This window comes from Diospyros lotus, chromosome 3 (assembly GCF_014633365.1).
Source record: "Diospyros lotus cultivar Yz01 chromosome 3, ASM1463336v1, whole genome shotgun sequence".
Lineage (NCBI taxonomy): Eukaryota > Viridiplantae > Streptophyta > Magnoliopsida > Ericales > Ebenaceae > Diospyros > Diospyros lotus.
In genome coordinates this window covers 2,212,418-2,228,818 of record NC_068340.1, presented here as the reverse complement: position 1 = coordinate 2,228,818, position 16,401 = coordinate 2,212,418, and the positions used below count along the sequence as shown (strand labels likewise).

The following is a 16,401-nucleotide window of genomic DNA, read 5'->3' as shown; positions in this document are numbered from 1 at the left end:
GTTGTTATTATCTATATCAAATTAACTAATTTAACTTCAAATTGTATATTTTTATTATAGTTTGAATTATAAAAAATTTTAAATATCTCTAATAACTCTTTACTCGTATAATCTTATTAAAAAATATTTAAAATATTTAATAACTCAATTTGAATTGAAATTAATTTTATTCTATTTATATTATATAAATTAATATAAAGATGTAACAATAATGTAATTTTAATCACTTCGGGACAAACTAGGCTGAGAACTATATGTGGAGGGATCAAGCGTTATGCAATTCCACTCTCTCTCCGTTTCCTGCAACGAGCCCTAATTCATTGAATCAATCGGGCAGTATTAGTATCTGCAGCAGCTGAGGTCAGGTCGGGTTGCGTACTCGGTGTTCGCGGCGGAAGATCTCGCTCCAATCGTCGCATCAACTCCTGCCAGCGGCGGTGCTGCCTTCTTCCCGAATTTGTTGATGATCTCCCGTCCTGTGAGTTCCTTTCACCACTATTCCTCACCACTTTATTCGTTTATTCCAGAAATTGTATTTGCCGACAGAAGTTTCGACTTTGTTCGAGTGTGTATTATTTGGGATCAGGGTTGACACTCCCGTCGGTACGCGCCTTCTGTTGATTGATTTACTAATTCTGCTACATCCTTGCCTTTTCCGTTCCATCTTATATGACAATCTATTGTAATCTTGTTTTTTATCTTGGCTTCAATGGCCGTGCCTCTCGCTTTGTGGAACGATAGAGCTGTATTGTATTGCAATGTTTGGCTTGCCTGTAATTGGGTTAATTATCAGTGGGTAGGTTAATCATGCACATTTTTTGAACAGGGCAGAATATCAAGAAATCCCAGATTCATATTAAATATGGATTACAAATAGGTTTACCAACCTTGCAATGCGAAAGTTTTATATTTTTTTAATCTTATATATATTTTTTGGAATTATAGACAAGCGTGTAAATTTTCCTGGCTGCATTATTTTTTTTAATATCCATTGAAAGTTTGGTAAATTCGAATAACATCAGAAGTGACGTCCGTTAGAATTTAGCACTAACATGGAGTGGCAATGCGAAAGTCTTGCAACTTGGGTGTCATGACCGGATCTCACATTGGTAGTTATTTGGGGAGATTTTGGGTATATTACTTAGTTACATAAACTCACAAGTCATCCTTCGACTAGTAATTTTGGGTGAAGATCTGTGGGGTTGCAAATGCTATCAAAGCCAATCCAGGACCATTATCAAGTGGGTGCGGGCCAAGAAGTGCTTTGGACTAACTTTAGTCAAATTGAGATTCGAGGTTTCTGGCCCGACAAGCACGCTGAGAACTAAAGGAGGGGAGTTTTTCATGATCCATCTCACATCAGTAGTCTATTGTGGAAGTCTTCGGTATATTACTTGATTACATGAACCCATAAGTCACCTTTAGTTTGAACTTTTAGGTGAGAACTCGTGGTGTTATATTTGGATTCTGAAATAATAGCAACAATCACAAGCCTTATCCCATCAGGTGGAGTTAGCTACATGAATTTTGGATTTCCAACCATCTCAATTTGGGACTCTTAAGAAACAAAAGAAAGAAAAATCATTATCTCAGAGAAACTAAAGTTTTGGCCTTACCTACATGCACATTCACAAGGATAGAAAAGGAGAGAGACTTTAATTTGGAGAATGCAAAAATCTTAATTTTTTAATAAAGATGGAAGTACTGGTAGTCTGGTATACGTCCAACAAACCAAACAAAAAAAACCAGAAAACATAGATAGGTTATCTCCCTAGGGATCTTCACTGCAAAGCATGGAAGACAATTTTACTTGTATCAAAGCACCTTTTAGGGTACCTTTTGATGTATACAACGCCCTTATACAGAATCTCTTGTTTAGACAGAAGCTTGGCCAGGACAGTCTAACAATGGCATCATTTTAGGGATGAACTCATTGCTTATAGACTCATGTGCAACTTGATTAGGCAATAACCAATTTTCTCCTTTTTATCTCCCAGTTAGACTGCACAAGAGACAAATTTAGGAAGCTTCATTTTCTTGTGAGATGAATGGATGATGTCTTTTGAAAACTGTTATAGTTAAAACATACTAGTCACCTAGCAAAAAATGAAAAAATAAAAAACTTACTTGTCTTCTTGGGCATTGGTTAAGTTCTTGCATTATTCCTGTTGCATTTGTATTAACATTATTTTTGTCATATTTATCAGTCAACAAGTATATCTAGACTTTTGAACAGAAGTATGTCTCTTGTTGGCATACACTTGCAAATTACTTTCTAATCTTTGAATAATTTCTCTTCATCAGCAATGACATGTTATATATTGTACGTTCTTGCAGGGTTATACATGGAAGCATAGCCATTCCTAGGAGATCAAGGGAGAGAGAATTCAACCATGGGGACAGAGAATTCTAATCATGCCAATTTCCCTCAGAGACCTGCTGCACCCTTTGCTGCTGCTTCTCAGAGTACGTCGTCTTTTCTATCATCGGGCCCTGTATTTGGATCCGAGGCCTCTGCCTTTGCGGCCACACCAGCTGGTGCTCCCCAGGCTACAAGGACTTTGTTATCATCTGGTCCAGCTGTTGGATCAGAAGCATCTGGTTTTAGACCAATACAACCAGGTAGATCCAATGATCCATCCACAACACCGCCACCATGGTCATATGTCCCCACACCGCTAGGAGCTTCCCAGCGCCTCCCAGCACCACAATTTTTTTCAACAGCTCAAGTACCCCCTCCACACACTTCCCCTTTGGGTCAGCCAGTTTTTTCGCAACCAATTAGAACTCCAACAGGTCATGTTTCATCTCCGCCAGTTTCCCTTTATCCACAACAGCAGATTCCAACTGTGCCAATGGGGTCTCCGCCTCAAAGCATGAACCATGTCCCATCAGGCAGGATTGTTTCTCCCTCATCCTTAGATTCATCGTTTTCTGCTCCTAGGCCTACCTTTCAGCCATTGCAGTCTGGTTTTCCTGGTTATCCTAGCAAGCAGCCTACTGCAGTTACACAGCCCCCATCTATGCAATCTGCCCCTTTTGTTACCCATCAAGGCGGTTATGGTCCTCCCCGACCTTCAACATCTGGTCCTTTTCTTGCTCATCAAGGAGGTTATGTTCCTCCTCCACCAGTTGCAGCTCCACAAGCTGTCTATTCAAGGGAACAAATGCAACACCAAGCCTCTGGACCTCCTGTGGGGTCTGTGCAGGGCTTGACAGAAGACTTCAGTTCTCTCTCTCTTGCTTCCATTCCTGGATCACTTGATCCAGGACTTGATTCTAAAGCATTACCAAGGCCATTGGATGGTGACATTGAGCAGAAGTCCTTCGCTGAGGCATATCCCTTGAATTGCAATTCTAGGTATCTACGACTTACAACTACTGCCATCCCAACTTCTCAGTCATTGGTTTCAAGGTGGCATTTGCCTCTTGGTGCAGTTGTTTGTCCTCTTGCAGAAGCTCCAGATGGGGTGAGTATACTGGCACTTGGAACTATTGCACTTTGCTGATATATAACATGCTTTAACATTATGTTTACCCCTTTATTTTATTTGTTTCATTTTTCTACTTATGAACCATCTTCATTCAGGAGGAAGTGCCAGTAGTTAACTTTGCCACGACTGGCATTATCCGTTGTAGAAGATGTCGGACATATGTGAACCCATATGTGGTATTCACAGATGGTGGAAGAAAGTGGCGCTGCAACATCTGTGCTTTACTCAATGATGGTACATTTTCACCTACCTGTAGAAGCAATCATGATTTTTGTGATTTTGAAGTAACGGGCTTTATAGGATAAAAAGTATATTGATAATCTATGACCTGATTACATCATTTTATTGCAGAGTTATGTGTTCATCAATAACCAAATCCTAGGATACAAAGGGCACTATTAGAACACTTGGAAGTTCTTAATATTGTTTTTCTATTACCTTGGGTGAGATGTTGTTGTCCTATAATATAATCATGTTCCTATTTGAACTATCTTGTTACAGAAAAAACATAATCAAACTTGATAAAGCATCCTTATATAGTGCAATTTGGATCAAAAACTCATTTTGATAGAATGGAAAAGAACTTTCTAGAGAGATTTAGCTAGTGTTTTAAGGGTCCAAACGTGAGATACAGCATATCTGTACTATCTTGGTGTTATCACAAGCTTAAGGGGGCAGTATTTCTGTGTAATATACAACTATGTGGATTATCCTATTCTTATTTATTTATTTATTTATTTTTTTGGGGGGGGGAGGGGTAAACAATGTACTTACCAGTCATTATTTATACTATATAGATTCCAGAAGCATGCTTCCTTGTTTAATTTTAACCTGCAAGTAGATTATGTTACCTTTCAATATTATGAACTGAGAAAAAGATCAGGGATCTTTTTTGTCAATGTCGTGTCTATTTGGGAAGTTATGGAACATATTTTCATTATTTTTTATTATTTCTACATATTTTGAAATGCGTTTTATGCATGTAACTTATTTCATGTCTGAATTGAGTTCAGGTTTGTTTTGGCCAGCTCTAAATGGTATGATGCTTCTGCTAGTTTAGCCACTTTCACTAGTTTCATTTCTTTTCATGTTGGAATGGGCATGGGGGGTCTGCTTTTGGCTGGATGACAATTGTGGCTATTCATTAGATTGCTTGGTTGCTTTTTCCTACATTTTACAGTCGTTCTAGAGTGAGTGAGGGAGAGGACATGGATTTGGTAGCTATTGAGTAATGGCACTTCTTCTGTTCACTCCTACACTGCCATTTGTGACAAAGGCAGACTGGGAGCCTTTTTGGAGAATAGAGCCTCACCTAGGGTGCCCCTTTTTGCTTGATAATTTCTCTTGGATCCATTCTTCATCTCTGATAACTTGAGGAAATGATGTTAGGTGGTAGTTAACTGGTGTTTTTGTGTCAAAGGATGGGGGTTCAGTCGACCATTTGTTTTGTCATTGTCCAAGGATTCATAATATTTGGAGCCTATTTTATTTTCTTTTTCTAGGTGCATTGGGCAATACCAGCTTCAGTGATGTGTCTTTTAGAGTTTTGAAGTTCTACTTGCCTGACTAGAGAACAGTAATGAGCTTGGAAGGCCATCCCTTTTTAGTATTTGGTGGCTTGAGCAATTTGAGTGCTCTACAGGGGTTAAGAATCAGTTTTCTCGTTTCTCTTTTTTGTGGCTTAGGGAGGATTCATGTTTTAATATACAGTTTTTTATTAAAAAAAAAAGGTTATGCCGTAGCACCTGCATTACACATTTGCTCTGCTCTCTCTCACATCTTTAATTACATAAGGATGTTCTCAATACATGAAACTCCCCACTTTACAAGGGCTTTGGGAGGGCCATCTTTTGTATGCAGTTTTACTCTTGCTTTGCAAAGAGACTGTTTCTACAACCTAAATTTAGTTGGATATAAATTTTCGGTAGTTTTTGGTTGGGTGTAGTGTGCATATTGTTTATGTATCGTGAATTGAAAAAATACCAGATGCAATGGCACATGACCTTGTGTTTCACCTGCTTCCGGTGATTGTGTGCTGAACAGGATCCATTCTGATACTCATCTGAAACAGGGCCGGGCCTAGATCTTTGTTGTTCCTATTTTGTTTTTATTTATTTTTATTATTATTATTATTATTATTATTATTATTATTATTTTTTTTTTTTTTTTGGGGGGGGGGGGGGGAGGTTTATTTTTTTTGTTTGAAGGTATGATTTCTGATCTATTTCTGTCTCTTATCCAGTTCCTGGTGATTATTTTGCCCATTTGGATGCCAGTGGCAGAAGAATTGATTTGAATGAAAGGCCTGAGCTTACCAAAGGCAGTGTGGAATTCATTGCACCAGCTGAATATATGGTGCGGCCTCCAATGCCACCACTATATTTTTTCCTGATTGACGTGTCAATTTCTGCTGTCAGAAGTGGAATGCTTGAGGTATGTACTTTTAGCATAGAGTATGGAACTTAGCAACTCATTTTACTTTCTCTGTGCCTAAGCATGTGCCATTGAAATATTTTTATGCATACCCTTGAATTTATGATTCTCTGTGCCTAAGCATTTGAATATTTGAAATATTTATCTTGCCTAGGCATGTGTTATCTCTATTTTCTTTTCCCTTGATTTATATCTTTATTTCATTCTATTGTTTCTTTGTCTGTTTTTTTTTTTAGGAACTGAAGTGATCTATTCATCCTTATATCTGCTCTGCTGTGAATATAAAATGAAGCAGTTTAATGAACCTATGCCAGAAAAAATGATTAGGGCTTCAATTGTATATTGTATAGAAATGCTCTTTATGTAAGAGTAATGGCTGGTTGGAAAGTGAATCAATTTGTTGTGCACCATTGGCTGTGTTCAAAGATGCAGTCATTTAGTTATGAACTTCTGTTACTTTTGATTTTTTTCCCTTCCGGTCATTTATTCAAGAATTTTATGTACTTAAAAGGATATCCTTTTTGTTCAATGATAAACTGTAACTCCATGGGTCCTCACACAAAAGTGCTAGCTGAAGGTGACTTATGGATGCATGGGACCTAGTGATATACCCAAGACCTTCTCCCAGTAGACTACCAATGTGCGATTGGGTGGTGATAGAAAATCCTCTTTCTCTTTCTCTCCCTTGCTTTTTTTTTTTTTTGGATATGTTATAATATATATCAAAAGACATTGCGTCAAGAGGGCTATGTGCATCAAAAGGCCTACATATGTACTTAAATTGAGCTGACCGGAAATGAATAAAAGAAGGAATAGAAAAAGGTGAAGAGCCGAACTCCACAGAAAGAGCAAGGGTAGGACTCTTTTGACCATGAATAGAGTGCTCCACACCCTAAAAGCTCTACCATGCCTCTCACGTCAAAGGGGCCATATTACATAAAGAGAAAAAAGGGGAGGGGTGTTTAGCAGCCAAATACACCCTGTGCCTTTGAGAGGAAACCCAACCCCAAGCAAATAACCAACAATTATTCTTGATTTGGGGAGGCTTCCTTGCGGAGGACAGGGTGAAAAGGAAAAGGGCTCTGCATAAAAGCTGGGCACTCAAGGGGCAAGAAGGACTGGACACAGAAACCTAAATTTTGTTCATTTTTCATTCTAGCTGTTGTAGCAATGAGCTCTTTTTATAATAACCAATAATCATATGAGTTGTAGTTGGACTTTCTTATGTTTTCTCGTGTTATTTCCATTTATGTCTACTTTTGTGTCCTTTTGCAGGTTGTAGCACAAACTATCAAGTCTTGTTTGGATAGATTGCCTGGGTTCCCCAGAACCCAGATTGGGTTCATAACATTTGACAGCACCATACATTTTTACAACATAAAGGCAAGTAAAGCTAGTGATTTTGTTCATACCACACAATTCCCCTTTCCTGTCTATAATCTTTATTTATGTTTAATGATGTTTGGGTTTCTGTTGTGCAGTCATCTTTGACACAGCCTCAAATGATGGTGGTGTCAGATTTGGATGATATATTTGTTCCTTTGCCCGATGATCTTCTTGTCAACTTGTCTGAATCAAGAAGTGTGGTGGATGCTTTGCTAGATAGCTTACCTTCCATCTTTCAGGACAATCTGAATGTGGAATCTGCTTTTGGCCCAGCTCTTAAAGCTGCATTTATGGTTATGGTTGTGCTTCATTCTTTCTTCCAGCAATATTTAAACCATTACAACGTTACCTGTCATTAATTCTCAGCTTTTAGATATTCATTGATCATGCGATCATTTAATGTATGTATTTGTTTTTCAAGTAGTTTTACCACATGAATAACATGCTATTTTTCTTCTGTATACAGAGCCAACTTGGTGGGAAATTGTTAATTTTCCAGAATACACTGCCATCTCTTGGCGTTGGCCGCTTAAGGTTGCGTGGAGATGACCTACGTGTTTATGGAACAGATAAAGAGCATGCATTAAGAATTCCTGAAGACCCATTTTACAAACAGATGGCTGCTGATTGCAGTAAGTGCCAGATAGCAGTGAATATCTATGCATTCAGTGACAAGTACACTGATATAGCCTCCATAGGTATGTATTATTTAAAGCAAATTATGCTCTTTACTTGGACTCCATTTACTCTATTTATGTCGAGATTGAATCGCAAAAAAATGGTCCAGTGGACATTTGAGGAGTATACAAGAACAAAGGAGATGTTCAAAACTGTGAAAATTATAGAGGAATTAAATTAATGAGTCATACCATGAAACTCTGGGAGAGAGTAATAGAGCAGAGGCTCAGAAAGGAAACAAAGGTGTCAGAAAATCAGTTTGGTTTCATGTCTGGTAGGTCAACAATGGAAGCTATATATTTACTGAGGCGTCTAATGGAAAGGTATTGAGATCATCAGAAGGACCTATATATGGTGTTTATAGATCTAGAAAAGGCCTATGATAGGGTCCCTAGAGAAGTATTATGGAGGGTTTTAGAGAAGAAATGAGTCAAAATAGCCTATATACAAGCCTTTAAGGACATGTATCATGGTGTAGAGACAAGAGTCAGAACATGCGGAGGGGATACTGAACCATTTATAACTACAATAGGACTGCATCAAGGTTCTGCACTAAGTCCATACTTATTTGCCTTAGTAATGGATGAACTCACTAAAAATATTCAGACAGATGTGCCATGGTGTATGCTATTTGCAGACGACATAGTGTTGGTGGATGAAACAAAAGAAGGAGTGAATACTAAGCTTGAGTTGTGGAGAAACAATTTAGAATCTAAGGGATTTAAATTAAGTAGAAAGAAAACAGAATATATGGAATGCAAATTTAGTAAAAATGCAAGAGTGGATGATGTTATAATAAAATTAGAAGACCAAATCTTACAAAGAAAAGACCATTTTCGATATTTGGGATCAGTGATTCAAAAAGATGGAGAAATCCACGAGGATGTCGCACATAGAATTAAGGCAGGTTGGCTAAAATGGAGAAATGCATCGGGGGTGTTATGTGATGGTAAAATCCCATTAAAATTGAAAGGAAAATTTTATAGGACAGCTATAAGACCAGTCTTGCTGTATGGCTCAGAATGTTGGGCAGTCAAATACCAGCATGAACAAAAGACGAGTGTAGCGGAGATGAGGATGTTAAGATGGATGTGCGGACATACAAGAAAGGATAAAATTAGAAATGAAGTTATTCGTAATAAGGTAGGAGTAGTGCCAATCGAGGAAAAGATGAGAGAGACTAGATTAAGATGGTTTGGTCATGTGAGAAGGAGACTAAGAGACGCTCCTGTGAGGAGAGTTGATGAAATGGAACAATTAGTCACAAAAAGAGGTAGAGGTAGACCCAAGAAGACTTTGGGAGAGACATTAAAATTTGATATGAAATATATGGATCTAAATGAGGATATGACAAAAGACAGAAATATATGGAAGTCTAGAATTCATGTAGCCGACCCCACATAGTGGGATAAAGGCTGGATATGTTGTTGTTGTTGTTTATGATTGATTCAGTTAATTATTTTTTGTTGCCACTGGTTCTAAAAACTTAAGTTTGTGGCACTGCATAAGCTGTCAGTATTGGAAGTATTTCATCTTAGATTATGGTGAGTACCTTGTTTATTTATGTGGGGGGCACAAAGATGTTCATGAACACCTCAGGATGATCTCTGTTTTGGAAGAAGGGTGATTTTTTTTTGTTTTGTTTTTTGGAGTGGGGGTTGGGGGAATGATGATTCTCAAGTTCTAATGTTCTTTTGTGCATTAAGATACTTCGGGTTATATCCTGGCAACATTTGTAAAGCATGATATCCTTGTAAATTCCATTTTTTACTGGGTTCTACACCACTCTCTTCATATTCTGAGGTTTTTTGTTTGATGGAGATGAACATGTATGAGATGAATTAAGTATGTAAAATTATACTTGTCGTGCAGAATTTGTTCATGTAGAAAAAGTAGTACTTGAATGGTAGTTCACTATTTTTATGAGCTCACAGGTTCAAGTTTTAGGTCTTTCAAATTGGTCCTTCAGAATTTCATAAGGAAGAGTTTTGGGTCTTAATTAGTTCTAATAAGATGACAGCTATGTTTATATGAGTAACATCTGTTAATATCACTGGAGAAAAATAACAAGCTTTTTCTTTTTCCTTTTTTATTTAACTTTTAGTGTTGGGTTTGTGCCATTGAAAGAGAGGATTCGTTTTGTAGAATAGGATCTCTAACAGAGAATGGGGATTCAAAGTGGTTGTCTAGTCTTAGAAGGGGCAGAAGTTCAAGGCATCATGGGGTTTTTAGTAGCTTCAAAATATATATATATATATGTATATGAAAATAATTCTTGGACTTATCTCTTTCTTATTTTCTTAACTTTGTGGTACTTTATCTCTTTCCTATTTAACTTGTGATACTTTAGAATCCCTCCAACAATTTCAAAAATTATGACGTGTAAAAAATGGAAAATTACAAATCATGTCTAAACCAAATAAAAAGATCATTTAAAATGACTCAATAACATTACTACTGCTCCATGGGGAACTGCTGCAGCTGCATGTTGCAAACAAATTTCCAATTGCTTTTCTTGAGCTTCTTATTTTCTGATTGGACTCTATTGTCTGCTAACTAGTTCTACTTCCAATTTTATTATGTAGGAACTTTGGCAAAGTATACCGGTGGTCAAGTATACTACTATCCAAGCTTCCATTCAACCATTCACCAGGAGAAGTTGAGTCATGAATTGGCCAGAGATCTTACAAGAGAAACTGCCTGGGAAGCTGTCATGCGCATAAGATGTGGAAAAGGTCTCTCTCATGTTTGGCTAAGTGCTAAGCCATTGCTTCTATTTTCATCTCAACTTCCTAGTTATTTTTCTGGCAAAATTGAATACTAACAGCTAATATTCATTTTGTTGTAATGTTAGGTGTGAGGTTCACATCTTATCATGGGAATTTTATGCTTAGGTCAACTGATTTATTAGCACTTCCAGCTGTAGACTGTGATAAAGCTTATGCAGCACAATTGAGTCTTGAAGAAACATTATTGACCACTCAGACTGTATATTTCCAAGTCGCCTTGTTGTATCCTTTAAATATGCAAACAAAGTTCAAGCATGCCTCTCTTGAAACTTGCATGAGTTTGCAGATTGTCTTTTGGAAAAAAGTTGCTTATTTAGAAGCTTCTTTTTTTTTCCCTTAATTTTTTATTGCCTTCATAATGCTAAATATATCTAGTTATAGTTCCTTTTTTATTGCTTTTTTTCTTTTTTATTGGTACACCACTCTTCTTTTTTTTTTTTTAATTTTTCTGTCATTTGGGTCTTTTGACAATCATGAATGGTGCCCTTCTGGGAGGCACATACTCCAGTATGCTTCCATATATAATTTTATGTCTTTGATCTTTAGGAGGGCGAGCCTTAGTAGCAACAGTAAGATTGGTCCTTTGTGACCGGAAAAGGTCATGGGTTCCACCTGTGGAAACTGCCTCTTTGTTAAAAAGCAAGTGGAAGGCTGTGTACAAAATACAACCCTCTCTTACTTTTGCAAAACAGAGAGTCGTGCACTGGGACACCCTTTACTTAATTTTTAGTCAACTATATTCTCTTATTTTCACTTTCCCTAATTACTTTACTTTCTTAGATTGTGGAAGGAGTTCCACAAGTTTTAAATATGTACATGCTCGACCACACTGAATCATGTAGCATCTTGATGTGGGACAATAGATTGCAAATGACTTAACCATTGAAAAGATACACTTCATCTTCTGGGGAGAGGCGTATCAGAGTACATACTGCTGCAGCACCAGTGGCTGCAGATTTAGGAGAAATGTACCATCAGGCTGATACTGGTGCCATTATTTCTTTGTTTAGTAGGCTAGGTATGTATATAAAGCACCTCACTTCCATGCTGTATGCTGGTTTTGTTGAGTTAGATCATGGAATTTAAGTATTAGGTAGGTTATTGACATTTTAATTATGGACTAAACTAATTTACAGCAATTGAGAAGACTCTGTCCTATAAACTGGAAGAAGCTCGAAGCTCCATTCAACACAGGATTGTCAAGGCCCTCAGAGAATATCGAAATTTATATGCTGTGCAGCATCGCTTGGGGGGCAGGATGATATACCCAGAATCACTCAAGTTCTTGCTGTTGTATGGGTTATCACTATGTAAATCAGTGCCTCTTCGTGGTGGATATGCTGATGCGCAGCTCGATGATCGCTGTGCTGCAGGCTACACCATGATGGCTTTACCTGTTAAAAGATTGTTGAAGTTGTTATATCCTAGTTTAGTTCGGGTTGATGAGTACCTTGTGAAGGTACAGAGCTTTCTTGTATTTGAATTTTCTACAATTATGCTATAACACTTGTGAATTTAGAGTCCAACTTGTTCTCTTATTTTCAGGATATTTCTCAGTCTCATGACTTCAACTTTTCAAGGTTACCACTCACGGCAGAGAGTTTAGATTCCAGAGGCCTTTATGTTTATGATGACGGATTTCGGTTTGTTGTATGGTTCGGTAGAACACTTTCTCCTGAAATAGCTGTGAATCTACTTGGGAAGGATTTTGCTACAGACTTTTTGAGGGTTAGTTTTTTATTCCTAGTCTATACATTATTCGGCTGATATTCCCAAAATTTGTTACTTCATGCGCTTTTCTGATATTATAATCTTACATCCCATTAGTAGTGATTTTTTTTGGTTCCGGATCATGCTTTACCAATGTTCATGAGTGTGACATGGTGATGGCAAAATTGAATGGCTGCAAAATTGAATGGCTTCTAATTTAAGTGCTAGGTGTACAGAATTGAATGTCTTCTTCTTTCTTTTAACACGAAAGCAGAAGCAAAAGCTGGATTACATTTTCCATGTACTAGGTTACTGTAGTATAGAGAGACTGATAAAGTGATAAATTTCAAGTTTATCTTATTGTCTACTTGTCAAAAACAAGAAACTACACTGCAGTTAAGAGGCTATGGAAGAAGCAACAAGATTTTCTTTAGGGTGTTTTAGGAGATGAGATTGAGTACCACTTGGGAGGGTGGGAGAAGTTGTGCCTTCCTCTTAAAAGAAGATGATTAGAAATTAGAAGATTTGGGCATTTCAATAAAAGCTTACCTGGTATTGGCTTTGAAGAATTGCAAACGAGAGAGGTACTTTCTGGTAAAAAGTTATAGAATGGCTGTTCCATTGAGGTAGTTAAGACAGGGTTAGGGGTTGGAGGGTGATCATGTGAGTTTGTAATATTTTTTACGGGCATTTAGGGTATGGGGTGGGAATGGAAACTAGGTTGAGGCTTTTGCTTGAGAATTGGTTTGGGGTTGGTGCTTGCCAAATAATTCCAAGCTTGATCAGATTTGCAAGCAATATGATTGCTACAGGAGGGACAGCTTTCTTCTATCCCCAGATGGTATAGTATACTTTTTTAAATTCACATAAAACATGCTTCTAATTTGCAACTGCTCTAGTAGAATCCTTATAAACATAGGGAATCATTTGAAAAACAGAAAAAAGTGTTTCCTAGTAAGCATTAAGTGTGAGTCCAAAGTATTCATTTTCTTGAAACTAGGGGGAATTAAAGGAGCCTCTTGAAGCCTTTTTGGGGACAAGACTTTTGTTTTTCTACATATACAATTTGATGATGAATCTGAAGCATTTAGAAAAACTCTTGATGAATATGAATGCATCATATTATTATCGATATCAACATAGGTTCTTTCTGTACAGCATCAGCAAAAGTTTTTTCTTGATGAACAGCACCAATCATAGTTGTGTTTGAACTAGACGTGCAAAACAGATCAGGCTGGGTCTCTTGGCCCACTATTTGGAATTTAGAAAAAATAAAAAAAGAACATTTTTTTTATCAAAGCAGAGGAAAATGAGGTCCTGTTGAAAGCACAAAGCATCTTTTCCTATACTAAGCTGAGATTTTGGCTGATTCATTCTGCTTTCTGTTGATATCAGAAGTTTGCTTTACATATCATTTTTTTTTTGCCATTTAGAAACACACTATTGAACGAAGGAAAAACTGTGTAGTAGCACAGCCCCGCACCCCAAAACAAAAGCCAAAAGCTCAATTTGTTTGTTACTGTATGGATGCTTTCTTCTGTAGTTTTTTCAAACTTCTAAGGCCTTTCTGTTCCCTTCTTTTTAACAAATTTGAGTATTTGACCTTCCCTCTATGATGATTCATTGTTATGGTCCTGACAAATCAGGTTACTCTGAGTGAGCATGGTAGTGAAATGTCAAGAAAGCTGATGGGAATACTGAAGAAATTTAGGGAGACTGACCCGTCATATTATCAGCTACCTCATCTTGTAAGACAAGGTGAACAACCCAGGGAAGGTTTCTTTCTCCTTGCAAACCTAGTTGAGGACCAGGTTGGTGGTATGAGTGGCTATCTTGATTGGGTTATGCAAATACACCGGCAAGTGCAACAAAATGCATGATAGAGGTAAGAAAAAATTGTTTATTTATTACTCAGGTGATACTTGGATAATGTGCAAAATTTTGTTCAATGAAGCCAAAATTTTATATACCAACCTGCCTCTTCCATTTGGAAAGGTTAAAATTGTGAAGTATAAGAAACTATAAATACCAGTTTCATGAACTGTATAAAGATGCTTGTTTAAAAAATGTAAAGGATGATTATTTGTTGACCAAAATAGATCTGATATTCAATTCTCTCATATGGTTCCAGTTATATGGGCTTAAATTGACTAAACCTCATTCTTGTTTTGGTTTTAGTCTTCAGCCTCAATTTTGATTGTGTTAAAGTGCAAAAGGCTAAACCCCATTCAGGACCCAAATGATAATAATTTACTTTTAAGCTTAAGATTTATTCTCAAAGATGGTTTATGGAACATATGTTTCTAAATGCACCTGATGCTAGTAGTTACACTGATCTAAGTTTCATTTCATTTGACAGAGATCTGCATCATGTTATGGTGCTAAATGTATGGCTTATAAAATTTAAAACAACTGGCCTTTGGTAATCTGATGGATGCGAAAGGCATGGAATGTGATTTCGTTGATGGATTTTTTTGCATTTTTGTCAAGGCCTATGATTTACGTGTGCATGATAAGAACGTTTTATTTTCATTCTGATTTTACATTGTAGGCTGGGGTTTATCATTGACTTGTACCAGCTTTTTGCCCTTCCAGGCAACCAAATGTTCAAATTGAAGTAAGAAATAATATGGGTTAGCTCTTCCTTCACCATGGGTGGTTGAGTTGATGACAACTGGTTGCGGAGTTACCTTACCTCTGGAAAGAAGAATTTGTTGGTTTATTGGCAGACCAGACTGAATAACAAGAAGGGGCTATGCATTTTGCCAATGTGATGATCTTCCATTCCTGTTTTTGTATCTGAAAGAAAGATCCAAGTTCTTGTGTGATATCTACCTTCCTTTTTAACTTTTCATGATTTCCTTGTGACTTTAACACTCTACAGCTCTTTTTAATTTTATTTTTCTTCTAGGGTGGGTTATGCGCCCTGTGCTGAAGAGAGTTGCGCAATGTTGTTGTTCATTTACATGCTTTCATCTTCAGATATTTAAAGGGGGATTTTCTTTTATATGTTCTCTTTGTATCTTTTATTTAGTCATTTTGGAATGACCTTTCAACAGTATGTACATTGTGAACGTGATTTTTGTTAGATGTACCGTGTCATATGTACATATAATAGCAAATAATATTAAGTAATCAATTTTAAAATATACAAATATACTAGTATGTTATATACTACATTATTATCAAAATATTATTATGTGAAATCTTTATATTAGAAATGTAATTATATAGCTATAAAAAGAAATTTAAAAGTGATTATTCCTGATATCATATAACCTTATATTATTCAACCATGGTATTAATATAATTATATGTTAAGGCTAATGCATATAGTAACATTATTTTACAATTTGTTACAAAGCAGGATTATAGTAATAATGTGATATTACAACCTGTGAGGTAATTGTGCATAAATACTTAAATTTGTACAATAATACTATAGCAAACTTGTTACTTATAGTTTGATTCACGTAACCAAATATGCCCCACAACCTATCCTATAAATATAATTAATTAACATGATATAAAAAGAAAACATAGGTTACATTCTCCCATTCTATTCTATTCTATTCTTTCCTGTGAACCAATAAAAGAGTTCGAGCAATAATAGTTATATAATTTGGAAATTTCAAAAACAAATGAGACCCAATATTGGACATATGCTGCTGCATGCTTAAAATATTTAGATATCCACTTTGTCATTAATTTCTCACTTCACACCAAAAATATCTTCCCTTCACGCTCGTTTTAATGTGTATGTGTGTGTGCAGTGTATGAAGGGCTACAAATTCCATAACCATCCGCAGTGACTTCTAACTTCAGCCATAGAAAACAAGAGATTTCTTCTTGTTTCAGTTGGAGTAAGTTACAATTAAATTACGTTTTTGGTACTTTTCCCTATTTTCAGT

At 36.7% G+C, this 16,401-nt stretch overlaps 1 protein-coding gene across 5 annotated transcripts; it reads left to right on the top strand.

The window, feature by feature from the left end:
* The first annotated feature begins 240 nt into the window (after positions 1-240).
* Positions 241-15,497, top strand: LOC127797311 (protein transport protein Sec24-like At3g07100). Of its 5 annotated transcripts, XR_008022180.1 has the most exons (15): positions 241-478; positions 2,338-3,470; positions 3,590-3,728; positions 5,737-5,927; positions 7,203-7,310; positions 7,409-7,612; positions 7,780-8,011; positions 10,577-10,726; positions 10,846-11,002; positions 11,671-11,798; positions 11,917-12,239; positions 12,326-12,508; positions 14,137-14,375; positions 14,850-14,933; positions 15,042-15,497. XR_008022180.1 is itself a non-coding variant. In XM_052330113.1 (14 exons), exons 2-13 carry the CDS (start codon positions 2,394-2,396, stop codon positions 14,368-14,370), a joined length of 3,126 nt encoding a protein of 1,041 aa, XP_052186073.1. In that variant the 5' UTR covers positions 241-478; positions 2,338-2,393; the 3' UTR covers positions 14,371-14,375; positions 15,070-15,497. The 5 variants fall into 5 exon arrangements, 4 of the variants coding, with proteins under 4 accessions (XP_052186073.1, XP_052186070.1, XP_052186072.1 ...); XM_052330113.1 differs by lacking the exon at positions 14,850-14,933 and having other exon boundaries at positions 15,070-15,497; XM_052330110.1 differs by lacking the exon at positions 14,850-14,933.
* Positions 15,498-16,401: the final 904 nt, after the last annotated feature.

Coding starts and splice junctions, on each gene's coding strand:
- LOC127797311 (XM_052330113.1), top strand. CDS start 2,394: ATGGGGACAGAGAATTCTAATCATGCCAATTTCCCTCAGAGACCTGCT. Junction 3,729..5,736: donor CTGTGCTTTACTCAATGATG/GTACATTTTCAC, acceptor TCTCTTATCCAG/TTCCTGGTGATTATTTTGCC. Junction 11,799..11,916: donor TTCTTTGTTTAGTAGGCTAG/GTATGTATATAA, acceptor ACTAATTTACAG/CAATTGAGAAGACTCTGTCC.